This window comes from Onychomys torridus, chromosome 23 (assembly GCF_903995425.1).
Source record: "Onychomys torridus chromosome 23, mOncTor1.1, whole genome shotgun sequence".
In the NCBI taxonomy this organism is placed as follows: domain Eukaryota; kingdom Metazoa; phylum Chordata; class Mammalia; order Rodentia; family Cricetidae; genus Onychomys; species Onychomys torridus.
This window is the reverse complement of record NC_050465.1, coordinates 18743666-18757680: the sequence shown is the minus strand read 5'-3', so window position 1 is coordinate 18757680 and position 14015 is coordinate 18743666. Positions and strand designations below refer to the sequence as shown.

General features: G+C 41.3%; 2 protein-coding genes across 5 annotated transcripts in view; one reads left to right on the top strand and one right to left on the bottom strand.

Moving 5' to 3' along the window:
* Positions 1 to 14015, bottom strand: part of Fer (FER tyrosine kinase) — a 329360-nt gene that overhangs the window by 265489 nt on the left and 49856 nt on the right. For all 4 annotated transcript variants that reach the window (XM_036173166.1, XM_036173169.1, XM_036173167.1 and 1 more), the window contains 2 exons: positions 11124 to 11297; positions 6853 to 6952 (listed from right to left, as the gene is read on the bottom strand). In XM_036173166.1, the coding sequence (XP_036029059.1) occupies positions 6853 to 6952; positions 11124 to 11297 (274 nt within the window). The remainder of the gene's footprint in view (positions 1 to 6852; positions 6953 to 11123; positions 11298 to 14015) is intronic.
* On the top strand, positions 12204 to 12515 carry LOC118573339 (28S ribosomal protein S33, mitochondrial-like). Its single transcript, XM_036173643.1, has one exon. The coding sequence runs from the start codon at positions 12204 to 12206 to the stop codon at positions 12513 to 12515; it is 312 nt and encodes a 103-aa protein (XP_036029536.1).

Genomic DNA, 14015 nt, shown 5'->3' with positions numbered 1-14015 from the left:
AAAAGATTTTTATTACTTTCATTTAACATGTATGAGTGTTTTCCTGTACGTATATGTATGCACTGTGTGCATGCCTGGTGCCCAGAGGCCAGAAGAGGGTGTCAGGTCTCCTGAAATTGGAGTTAACAGACAGTTGCTGAGACATTTCTCCATCCCCTTTTAGCATGTTTCAGATACCTCTAATTACCTGTCTTCTGCTTGAAAATCTAAGTCTCACAAGGATAGGTAATTCACATTATACAATCTCTCTGCTTAAAATTCCAATACCTAGTAAACAGGAAGAAATAGTTCTACTGTGTATGTGTGTGCATACACTAATTTGTACATATGGTATATGCAGGTGTGGATGTGTGTGCATGTGTGTGTTCCCATGTGAACTTGTGTGTGCACATATGTGTGCGTACGTGTGTGTGCACATATGTGTGCGTATGTGTGTGTGCACATGTGTCTGTGTGTGTGTATGTGTATGTGTGTGTGTGTTCCCATGTGTACGTGTGTGGAAGCCAAAGGAAGACAGCTGCTGTCCCCCTTTATTACTCTCCATTTTCTTCCTTTGAAAGGGGGTCTCTCATTACACCTGGAGCTCACTGTTCTCAGGTAGCCTGGTTGACCAGCAAGCCTCAGCAAGGCTCCTGCCTCTGCCCACCAGTGCTAGGTTATAAAAGTCAGTAGCAGATGTTGGGATCTGAACTTAGATTCTTAATTTCTTATGTCTGGAGCCATATCTCTAGACCAAACAGGTTGTCCTTAATGCGTGAATTCAAAAGTTCTTTTTAAAAGTTAAATATAAACCTAAATGGATTTTTTTTTTTTTACTTTTTTGTTTTGTTTTGTTTTGTTTTTTGAGACAGGATTTCTCCATGTAGTTTTGGTGTCTCTCCTGGATCTCGCTCTGTAGACCAGGCTGGCCTCGAACTCACAGAGATCTGCAGGCATGTGCCACTGCCACCTGGTGATTTTTTTTCACTTTATAATTAAAGGAAGATTACAATTTGCCACCTGCTGCTTAGTGTATACTGTTGAATATTAGTTTCTGATGTTCTCTCTCTAGTAACTCAAGTCCAAAAACTAACATTTCTAAAGAGCTTCACAAATGTACACAAAAATGAGCCAAAGAAAATAACTTCTTGTTGTAGAATATTATTTTAAGATATGCTACATTTGTTTATGCTGTGGAACATCTGCTTTAATGATGCAAAGTTGTGTTGCATTCTTTTATGTTGCATTTGTTTAACTCTGTGAAGCTGTGTGACTGTGCCTGTCTAACACACCTGATGGTCTAATAAAGAGCTGAACAGCCAGTAGTGAAGCAGGAGAAAGGACAGGCAGGAAGCGAGAATAAATAGAAGGAGAAAAAGAGAAAGAGGCGAAGAGGATGCTAGGGGCCAGCCACCAGCCACCCCACCAGCCACGGAGTAAGAGTGAAAGTAAGATAACAGAAGTAAGAAAAGGAGAAAGCCCAGAGACAAAGGTAGACGGGATAATTTAAGTTAAGGAAAGCTGGCAAGAAACAAGCCAAGCTAAGGACGGGCATTCGTAATCAATAATAAGCCTCCATGTGTGATTTATTTGGGATCTGGGTAGCAGGCCCACCAAAGAGCTAAAAGAGTAAAGAGATAAAAAACAGCCCACAACAACTTATTTTACTATTGTTCTCTGTGCACTTAGACATTACAAAAAAAACAACGTAGGAACAAATTATTGTGTTTTCACTTTTTATAAGTAACATAAAGGACACAACATCTCCATTTTGGCCTCTAAGGAGAATATCTCAGCAATCACTGCACTGCTGCACAGCTTTCACGCAATGCAGACGAGGTTAATAATGAAGAGTGCCTTTACTCTCACTGACCTTGTGAGACTCCGACCATCTTAAACTCCCTGCACTGAGAAGCACATGCCATGACTTAGCTGCTAATGTGTCATCTACTGATGAGTAGGATTTTAAAAGCTCCCACTTTCAGGCATTAATAAAAGTGGGGATCAGGAAGTGCTAGTCTGGCTTTCCTCTGTGATGCAATTCAACTTCACAGAGGACAGGATGCTGTTGCCTCACAGTTTTGTTCTGTGTTTAGCTTGTCTCATTGTTTGTGGCCTTGGCAAAACAGGACACCATGCAGAGGGGAGTGTGTTACCTCCTGATGACAGGAGTGGGGCAGCGGTGGGGAGGCGCACTAGGGACAGTCCCATGTACACATTCCCATGTACCAACTTCAACTAGGTCCCACTTCCTCGGTGCCTATCACTTCCCAATGGGTACTGAACTAGGAATCCATCAGTGAATTAATGCACTGATGAGGTCACAGTCCTCAGGATCCAATAACTTCCCAAAGCCCACTGACAGTCAACCAACCCTGAAGATCTGGAGGACACTTTGGATGGAACCCATAGTTTGAACTATACTGTGGCTTTTAGCAACTACCATATCCAAAATGCATTTCAGATATCAGGTGGGTCAAGGTGATATAAATTTGAATTCTAGAATATTTTCTAGAAGACTTTCATTCACCACTCAAACATGACTCTAATATATAATATTGTATCAGAATGATGGCTGTTGATTTTATGAATTCTTTGATGAAATCAAGGAAGAGACCTTACAAAGTCTTGCTCATTTTCTTAAAGTATAGATTTATTTAAACATAAATTTAACCATCTGTCTCAAGGCTGGACTCATTCCAAACTGATTTTCATGATTAAAGTATTCTAAAGAAATAACTCAAAGATCTAATCAATTTTAATTGGCTATAAAATATCACAGCACTATTCATAATGCATGAAGAGGCAATTTAAGAAAATCTACTTCTCAATTACAGAAAAATTTCCTTTTGAATGAAATCTGAAGCTACTGCCTACAGTTCCAGCAATAAGACCCTGTTACTTGGTCTGCATAGGATAAGGGATGATCGTGGACATGCCAACCCCTCAGAGAGAATGGATAATTAGGAAGAAGGCCTGTCTCCCCAGTCCTACAATAAAAGACAGTGATGAGATCCTTCTAGCCTTTCTAACCTGGTGGTCCTGGCTTGTGTGACAAAATTCTGCATCCTTTCCTTGACAAGTATGGGAGATAAGCAGAAGCATTCATGCTTACACTCATTCAGAGAAGGCTTCATGAACACTAGCATAAATGTTGTGAGGCTTGGTAGACATAAAACTCTAGAGTAATTCTAGCCACACAGTCAATTAGGTAGGCTGCAACTGAATACATAATTAGTAAGCAATTTGTTTAAACGTCTTTTCTCATTCTTCAATATATCCTCAAGTAAACTATAAAACTTCCAACAAAACCATATTTAAGTTCACTTTATTTAATACCATCTGTTTCAATATGGTGTTACTTAAATTTTGTGAAATTAGCATTCATGACATTTATTCTTAAAACTATTTTTTAGGGGCTGGAGAGATAGCTCAGGGGTTAAAAGATTTTTGTTGCTCTTTCAAAGGACACAGGTTGGGTTCCCAACACACACACATTGTGGCTCACAACCACCCCTAACCCCAGTCACACAAAATCTGATGCCCTCTTCTGAACCCTGTGAGTACCAGACACGCAGAAGGTACACATACCTATACACAGGCAAAACACTCATATACATAATATAAAATTTCTTTCTTTCTTTTTTTTTTTTTCTTTTTGGTCTTTTGAGACAGGGTTTCTCTGTGTAACAGTCTAGGCTGTTCTGGAACTCACTTTGTAGACCAGGCTGGCCTTGAACTCACTGAGATCCACCTGCCTCTGCCTCCCAAGTGCTCAGATTAAAGGCACGCACCACCGCTGCCCGGCTATAATATAAAATTTTAAAACTCCTTTTTAATTAGTTTTTAAAGGTGCTACATATAGAACTGTAAGTGCCTAAACATAAGAACATAAGTGAAACTGATGTATATTTCCATAGCATGAACATATGGGGAAAACAGTGGGTTCAAAATAGCTGAGAGCAAATAGACAGCTCTGAAGACAAGTAGGAGAAAAGAAGTGGTAGCCACCTGAAGTGAGGGTAAAGTGCCTTCGTCTTCCGTTTGCACTAACGACGTTTTACTGAACCCTTGATCTTCACTGGAAGGAGCAATGCTAACCAGACTACGGACACTGAAATCACAGGGTCCTGGTGTCAACTAGTCTCCCACCAAGAACTTAAACTGTGTAAACATGGGTCTAGGAGAGTTTTTCAGGGTTTAGGGGCACGGCTCGGGGAGTGGTAAAGCGTCTGTCCTAGGTCCTATCTCCAGCACAAAGAGAGAAAGAAAGAAAAGAGAAAGATGGAGAAAAAGAGAGAGAGGGACAGAGGGAGAGATGGAGGGACAGACGGACAGAGGGAGGAAGTGATGAAGGAGGGCGATGGAGGGAGGGAGGGAGGGAGGGAGGCAATTAAAGGCATTGTCTTCAGACGTTCTCACTGCCTTGCGACTATAGTGTTCTGCCAGACTCAAAAAGAATCACCTGTGAGCTAATTTCTATAAGGCAAGCAAGCTTTAAGTACAAAAACTGTTTGAAACACCACAACATAGATTTTGTGTTTCAACAAAATAATCGCCATCACTAAAGCTGGTGTTAAAGACTAGTGGTGAACTTCCTTTCCTTACCAGTCCCTCTCCCAGCCATGAAAGCCATGCATGCTCTTCATGCACACGTGACTCTCACGTACACCCCAATCAAGGTGCAGTCAGTCACATCGCCGCAGCCTATGAGGCGGCTCACACGGATGTTTATGATGTCATTAACAAACTGGAGAGGCCCAGCTAAGGATAAAGCAGTCAACTTTACAAAGTAACTATGCAGACAGATTAAAAAATAAAGTAGTGCTGGGACAAGAGAGATGGCTAAACATTCAAAAGAACGCTTTTTCAGTCCCTAAAGCATTCTTTACAATAACAAAGAAATAATGATGATGTATATGAAACATGAAAAAAAACTCCAGATTGATAAGGCTATGAGGATCTCAAAATAGTCACAGTGCCTGGAAATACATAAAGATAAAATGCGAACATGGATCTCTTTTCTCTATAAAGAGCTACTGAAATTGAATAAGAAACAAAATAAGAAGTGGTGGGAATGGGGTGGGGAGGAAGAGTGAGGAAGAGATATGAAAGGGAGGTAAAGGAAAGGAGGGAGAGGAGGAGGGAGAGGAGGAGGAGGGGAGGGGAGAAGAGGGAGGAAGAGGGAGAGGAGGAGGAGGGAGAGGAGGGAGAGGAGGAGGGAGAGGAGGAGGGAGAGGAGGGAGAGGAGGAGGGAGAGGAGGAGGAGGGAGAGGAGGAGGAGGGAGAGGAGGAGGAGGGAGAGGAGGAGGAGGGAGAGGAGGAGGGAGAGGAGGAGGGAGAGGAGGAGGAGGGAGAGGAGGAGGGAGAGGAAGAGGAGGGAGAGGAGGAGGAGGGAGAGGAGGAGGGAGAGGAGGAGGAGAGAGGAGGAGGAGAGGAGGAGGGAAGAGGAGGAGGGAGAGGAGGAGGGAGAGGAGGAGGAGAGGAGGAGGGAGAGGAGGAGGGAGAGGGAGAGGGAGAGGAGGGAGAGGAGGAGAGGAGAGGAAGAGGAGGGAGAGGAAGAGGAGGGAGAGGAGGAGGAGGGAGAGGAGGAGGGAGAGGAGGAGGAGCGAGAGGAGGAGGGAGAGGAGGAGGGAGAAGGGAGGAGGGGAGAGGAGGAGGAGGGAGAGGAGGAGGGAGAGGAGGAGGAGGGAGGAGGAGAGGAGGGGAGAGGAGGAGGGGAGAGGAGGAGGGAGAGGAGGAGGGAGAGGAGGAGGGAGAGGAGGAGGGGAGAGGAGGAGGGAGAAGAGGAGGAGGAAGGGAGAGGAGGAGGGAGAGGAGGAGGGAGAGGAGGAGGGAGAAGAGGAGGAGGGAGAGGAGGGAGAGGAGGAGGGAGAGGAGGAGGAGGGAGAGGAGGAAGAGGGAGAGGAGGAGGAGGGAGAGGAGGAGGAGGGAGAGGAGGAGGAGGGAGAGGAGGAGGGAGAGGAGGAGGGAGAGGAGGAGGAAGGAGAGGAGGAGGGAGAGGAGGAGGGCAACTCTCAGTCAGCATCACTTAGTCTACTGAGAAGAGCAGCAGTAGCTTCAATGTTCAAATTACTGACAAGGAGGAATGAATAGTCAACCTAATTCACTGGCACAGAACAACAGAATATATAACAAGATATATAAAATAGTACTAGGAAAAGAGGAAGATAAGTTGAGAATGAGTAAAACAGTGTCTAGTGAAGCTTTGTTTACTAAGAAAGAAGATGTTCCTAAAAGAACAAAATCTAAATCTAAAAATGTGGTCACACCTCATCAAATGGGAAAGGCCGCCCCACTGCAGCAGAACCAAAGCTCCAGTTCCTCATCCAGGACGCTTCTCTATGGAAACCCAGCACTCACAAAGTCCTACACTGAATGACCTCAATGCACAGCACAGAACTAGAATTAGGAGCATCTATGGGAAACAGCGAGAGCGTACTCGTCTTTCTCCACCTCAGACTTTCTGAAAGTAAGGACGATATAAACACGAAAACTAAGCCAGAATGACCGTGTTAAGAGATTAAATGATTTTTCTGTTTTAATTTATAAGCTAGGGCTTGAAAAGACTTCTAAACACACAGAACAGCATTTTCTCACATAATACATGGAATGCAAGAGAGATGTATCTACTCCTTGCTTCCTTTTACAAACGCCACATAATCTGCTAACGAGAACTACTCAGAATCACTCTGAATCTCTTAAACACGAAGTGAATCTGTAGCAGCCCAACAGCTAGTCTCTTTTGATATACTTAGAGATTGGAACATAAGTCGCTCTAAATTAGGCAGTGCTACGCTTACAAAGACACCCAGGAGCAGACCAGAGGAGAAACCACCACTGTGCATACTTTTTCTAATGCTGTCACCATACCTTTGGCTAAGGCTTCTTTATATTTCTCCTTGGCAGAATTCATTTCTTTTATTAACTGTCGATAGCTGGATTTTAATTTCTCCAATTCTGTCTTTGTGACCTGTCAAAGAAACAAGAAAAAGTAAAAAAATTTCAAAAACTTTTCAGTGTTACATTTAAATTGGTCAACAGTTTACATTCTAAGGCATTAGTTGATTTATACTTTATGACCCATAGGTGATAACTAATCTTTACCAAAAAGGTAAATAAATAAGACAATAAACAAAAATCAGCTTTACAATCCATGACAAATTCAATGTGATAAAAAAAATACAAAAACTTCTTTTCAAAGACAAATCAACAGTAACACAATACTAAAAGACACATTCTTAGAGCAAACTCCCTGATCCTCTGGCTCTTACAATCTTTCCTCCCCTTCTTCCACAATGAACCTGGAGCCTTAGTTTCAGGAACGCTCTGTGGAAATGAGCTGGATGCCCGGACCCCAAGAGCTAGCTTTCATATAGGAAGGTGCTGTGCCAGCAGGTGAGAGAGAAAAGTTCCCGAGGGTATTAAGCCAGCTGTGGACTTTACATGCTTCAATACTGACCACCAGGCAAGTATCTCCACTGCTGCACTAATAATATGACTGTTATGGAGATAACCCACTGCATTCTTACGGGACCTGAGACCTTCTCCAAAGGAGATAGTTCATGCCTTGGACTACAGACCTGATCAAAGGCGACTTGGATAGGAAGGTCACAGAATCTAGGAGTGATCTCTTATACAAATATGTGTGTTTACACCCATGGACTAATGCTGCTCTAAGTATTGGTCAGGGAAGCTTTTTTTTTTTTTTTTGCAGTGGACGGTAGTGAAAGCACAGACTCAATGAAGAGAAGTGACGGCTGAGTGCTCAGCCCTCTAAGGAACATCTCTATTACACTCTCCAAGGTTTAGAGAACATCTTAGAAGATACTACAGAAGAAAAAAATTGTGGGAGCCAGATGACAGGAAGAAGGGGCATAAAAGACTGTCCTCTAGGCAAGACACAACACGGCCACTGCACTCACAACTCCCAGCAGCTGGTACTTGCACAGGGCCTACACAAGGCTGGACCCATCAACATTCAGTCATGGATGAAGGGAAGGAAGGCTCTTGGAGCCCAACTCCTCCCAGGAGAAATACTAGAAGTTGACGGATGCTGGGAAATAGGAAGTCATTGTCTTCAGTGGTATGGCCAAGAGTAACCCATCCTCTGCCTCCACATCCATGTTGGTGCCCAGATTAAATTCAAACTCAGTGGTGCACAAGGCAAAGGGAACTGAGAGTGGGAGGTGGACTTCCTGGGAGGGGAGAAGAGCTGGGGTGTTGAGTGGGACCAGACTGTATTATACACAAGCATGAAAGTCTCAAAAACTACATCAAAAAAAAAAAAAAAACCCTGCAAAAAAGGGGGGGGGGGGGGCACCAGCAATTTTCAAGGAAATGTCAGAGTCCTTTTCAAAGAAATTATGCTCACCAATGCTCTTGATGACATTTTGTGAATAAACAAAAACAAAAATTCAACAACTAGGAGTTAAATATAAATGAAATTCAATCACTATCCTTTTCTTAATTTTTGAGGCTCTTCAAGAACTGATTCATTATTTTGAGAAATAATACACTGATTCAAAAAAAATTATTTGGATTTTCCTATACATACTGAATTTTAGGGTATCCAAATAGTTGCAAAAACATTCTTCTTTTTTCTTTGAGACAGGGTTTCTCTGTGGTAGCCCTGGCTGCCCTGGAATTCACTCTACAGACCAGGCTGGCCTCCAACTCACAGAAATCCACCTGCCTCTGCCTCCCAAGTGCTGGGATTAAAGGTTTGTGCCACCACACCCCTTCCCCTCCAAAAAAAAAAAATTCTACTTAACAGAAAATTTTTGTTAAATTACATTAAGAAATAAAAAATGCAAAAGCCTTTCCATTGAAGAAACACCAATAAAATAACAGCCCTTGGGGTTGAGAGATGGTTTAGTCAGTAAAATGCCATGAAAGCATGAGGACCTAAGTTCAGATCGCAGCACCCATGTAAAAGCCAGGCACGGCAGCATGCGCCTATAACTCCAGACCTGAGAGGAGGGGCAGAGACAAAAGGATCCCCGCAGTACACAGGCCAACTAGTGTGTATGAAATGGTAAGCCCCGGGCTCATTGGAAGACCCTGTCTCAAAAGTCAAGGTGGAGAATAACTATCTCTAGCCTACCCAGACACATACACACACACACACACACACACACACACACAAAAAAAAAAAAACCCACATAGACATACACACACAAAACCCACCACACATACTTACACACAACACACACACATACAACATATTCACAATACACACATATAACACACACATCTAATCACACACATCTAACACACAAGCATACATATACACACAATGCACACAAACAGTACCCACCACATATACATACAACATACACACAACACACACACATACAACATATACACAATACACACATATAATACACATCTAACACACACACACACAACACAACACATAGACATACACACACAATGCACACAAACAATACCCACCACACATACTTACACACAACACACACACATACAACATATACACAATACACACATACAACACACACATCTAATACACACACACACAACGCATACATACACACACAATGCACACAAACAGTACCCACCACACATACATACAACATACACACAAATACAACATATATACAATACACACATATACACATCTAACACACACACACACACACACACACACACACACACACACACACACTTGCTCTAAGTACAAAACATCAATCAGTGGTTTCCAAAGCCACTAAACAGAACAATTAAGCGGGAAATCTGACAGACAACGCCGACAACCGTGGAACTAATTAGTAAAGTTTAATATCATAAGAAGAAAATCAAGCTCTATGTATGCCCTGATATGAAACAACAGGAAATCTACACAACACTTACAATCTATAACTTCAAATTTATAGGAAAATAAGATAAAAGGACTGGGTTTCTAAAGTGCTTATCAAAACTTCATAATTGAGAGGGTATGGCGGCGCATGCCTTTATTCCCAGCACTAAGGGCAGAGGCAGGCGGATCTCTGTGAATTCAAGGCCAGCCTGGTCTACAGAGGGAGTTCCAAGCCTGCTAAGGTTACACAGTGAGACTCTATCTCAAACAAACAGAAATGAAAGAAAGAAAAATGCAAAACTGAAGGAATTCAATTACATATAGCAGATTATCTAGTTCCTTTAGTTAGTAAATGGTATTTTCCAAAAATAAACAGGAAGACCAACCTAGGGACTAGAAGGCAATTATTCAAATACAACTCCCGTCTCAGATCAGAGCTTGACTAAAATAAACCAACAGAAACCACTTAACCTGCAAGTATCTGAACATCAGATAGTTAGTAACATTAACTGCCATTTTTAAGTGGATTAATCAAAATGTTATTTTCAAAAAGAATCCTTTTATTACCAACATACACTAAAACGTTTTTGGACAAAATAATATTTGGGGTTTCCTTTAAATGACCTAATACTAGGAGAAAGCGTGAGACTACATTTAAAAAAAAAAAAAAAGTGTTGACTGTGGGTGATGGCTAGAGGGGCCACACTGCTCTTCTGCTCTGATATCAGAGCTCTGCAGTAAAGTATTAAGAAATTACCCAGAAGAGACAAATGCAAAGAAACTCAGGAGTACACTGACTAAGTTAATACTAACACAAGGAAATATATATAAAAATTTTTATATCGGCTAAGAGCTGTTTCTTTTTATTTTTTAAAGTTTATTTTATTTCATGTATGTGTTTTTGCTCCCGTGTCTGTATACCATGTACTTGCAGTGCTCATGGGGGCCAGAAGAGGGAATCAGATCCCCTGGGACTGGAGTTATGACGGTTATGAGCTGCCCTGGGGTGCTGGGAATTGAACCTGGGTCCTCTGGAAGAGTAGCCAGTGGTTTAACCACTGAACCATTTCTCCAGCCCTAAAACTATTCCAGTAAACAAAAAACACATATTCCAAGTTATTACAATATCTCTGAGGCACAGCTTAATGGTCAGTATTGTTTTCTCTTTGTTGGGAGTGAAATGATAGTTTATAATCAGTACTACTCTGTACATGATCAAGTATTACTAAAGACACCAAACAGGTCTGGTAAGGTCAAACGGGACAAAATATTAACATTAGGTTTTAAAACTGATTCAAGAGACTACAAGTGCAGCCAGACACACCTTGATCATCTCTGCCTCTATCTGCTGGTGGATGCCCACATAGCTCTTCTTCACCTGCTGTTTGTCCTTGATCATCATGGTGAGCCTGTGCAAGGGCCCGGAGTTCAGGTCCTCTGCGTGCGTCTTCATTATCCTACTAAGCTGCTCTGTCTGCTGAATCATCAGTAGCCAAGACTTCAAAAAAAATAGTAAAGAAAATTAGCAATTGTATTAGAAGTTTGCACTTAACTGCGATGCAAATGTTCAAAAGTTATAAATGTTTGGTCTTGCAACAATCTTTACATTACAAATAGCAGATTTCCGCAAAACTGGACAATGACCGGTGGATGAGTGGCATCCAGCATCTTCATGTACAGATGCTTCAGACATCAATGAGAGTCTATGCAGAACACTGCAATGTACATGGGGCATGACGTGTGGCCTATGAACTCATCATGTTTGCTGTCACATCTGGAAATATGGCAGCTAACCTGCTCAGGACGCCACAACATAATTTAAATCTCAAGTATTGCCCCCTTTAAGATCTAAATGTAACAAGCTAAGCATGTTGGCTCCTGTCTCTAATCTCAGCACTCAGAGGGTGAAGCATGCCAACTGTCACAGGTTTGAGGCCAGCATGAACTACATAGAGAGTTCCAGACCACCTTGGACTATAGTGTGGGATCCTGTCTCAAAACTGAAAAAAAAAAATTTTTTTGATGTAATCAATTCATTAACATCCTTTTTTTTTTTTTTTTTTTTTTGTTTTTTGAGACAGGGTTTCTCTATGTAGCTTTGCGCCTTTCCTGGAACTCACTCTATAGACCAGGCTAACCTCGAACTCACAGAGATCCACCTGCCTCTGCCTCCTGAGTGCTGGGATTAAAGGCATGCGCCACCAGCACCCGGCTAGCATCCCTTTTAATTGATTAATAAACATTTAAAGCATTAAAATCCATACAACATCTAATCTTTCTGTCTCTAAGAATTTGTATACAATTCTATAGTATTTGTTCTTTTTTTTTTAATGTAAAAACATTTTATGGGTGCACAAGCAAGGTCAGACGCATGCAGAACATCTTGTTCCTTACTGCTTAAGACATGGCTTCACTTTCAGAATATGCACTGTGTATGTCTCATCTGAGTGCCTGGATCTTTGGTGAAGTGGCCAGTCCTACTGATTCAAAGTCCATGAAAGTGGTGAATATGTTCAGTGAACAGCCCTTTGCCAAAAAGAAAGAGACTTATGACTGGTATCCAAATCATAACATGTATTTTGTGCTCATGGGCACACTCCCTTTCCTTGGCCTTTACAGAGATGAGCATCGGGATTTTAAGGATGGGCAAAGATGTCTAAAGAAACTCCATGGAAAGGGGAAACCAAGGAAAGGAAAAGAGAAAAAGGGCTACTAAAAGAACTAAGGAAGTATATCTCATTAACTTTCCACATATTAGCGGAAATTGACCTTCCTCAGTAGACACCAACCCCATGTTTGCATCCACTTCAGTTAAGCTGTGACTGGCTTCTTGAAGATATTCTAATTCTTCAAAATTATATTTACAATGGTTTTGTAATCTGAAGTGCACCTACTTCTCTAATGCAATGAATAAACTGTTGTTTAGCAATTTGTTCAAAAAAACATTTTATGTACAACTGCAGGAGAAATAATACACAGAGAGCTTTAACATAAGAACAGGTTATAATTCAAAAGTACAGGGTTATTTTAAACAGTAAAATATCTTCTCTGTAGAAAATAGTATAAATGATAACATTTCCCAATAAGTCCTTTTAAGCCAAATAATAGCTGAATTATACATATAACTATTGATTAGATTCTGGGATACAGAAGAAACCTCTTCATCTTTTCAGAGAGCTATGTTTTACTTAAGTTGTGTAAGTGAGATTCCTATTCATCTTCCCCTTCATTGTTTGATTTACAGCAGACATTTTCCTATAGGCTAATCCATAATCTAAAAAGACTTTAGCCTCCCCTCCTGAAAGTACGGCCAGCATTTTCTTTCATCAGCTTGATATGGTACAAATTCTTATCCTAATAGTGAAATTATCTCAAGACGGAGAAGTAAGGAATATAGAGCAATGATTTACTAAGTACAGAATCTCTGTTTTGTGTGATAGAAAAGCCCCACAAATGGACAGTAGTATCAGGACATAATATCATGAATATAATAAATCAATACAATTAATGTAATTAATGAATATCATAAATATAATTATTGAATGAATACTGTGAATGTAATCAATGAATACCACAAATGTAATTAAAAGCATGAGTGTAATTAATATCATCAGTGTAATTAAAATAATTAATTAATTAAAAAAAGAAAAACGAAAAAAATCCATACAACAACAAAAACATAAATAATGTCTAAAATATAAATAGCAATAATAACTTGTATGATTGTCTTTTTATCTGGTATTTTCATCCTACAAATCTATTGAAAAAAGTCATATGGCATGCAGACTATTAAAGCAACAGTAAATAAATAAGCTAAGCAGAAGAAGCCCATGTTCTTGCCCTGACTCCTGAAAGCAAATATTCTTTAAAGCTCTGTAAACATTGTTTTTAATTTTGTGAGTCGACTAGGAGTGCTGGCAGCCTAGGGAAGAAGCCATCTTGGAGGCCGCACTAAAGACCACACTAGGTCAGGTTGTCCTCCTCACCATGAAGGCATAGCCTGTGCTGCCCAATACCCCACTGCACTGCCCACCTCACACGGCCCTCAACACCTCCTAATCCCCACTGCACTACCCACCTCACACGGCCCTCAACACCTCCTAATCCCCACTGCACTGTCTACCTCACACGGCCCTCAATACCTCCTAATCCCCACTGCACTGTCTACCTCACACGGCCCTCAACACCTCCTAATCTGAACTACGCCACCATTTTC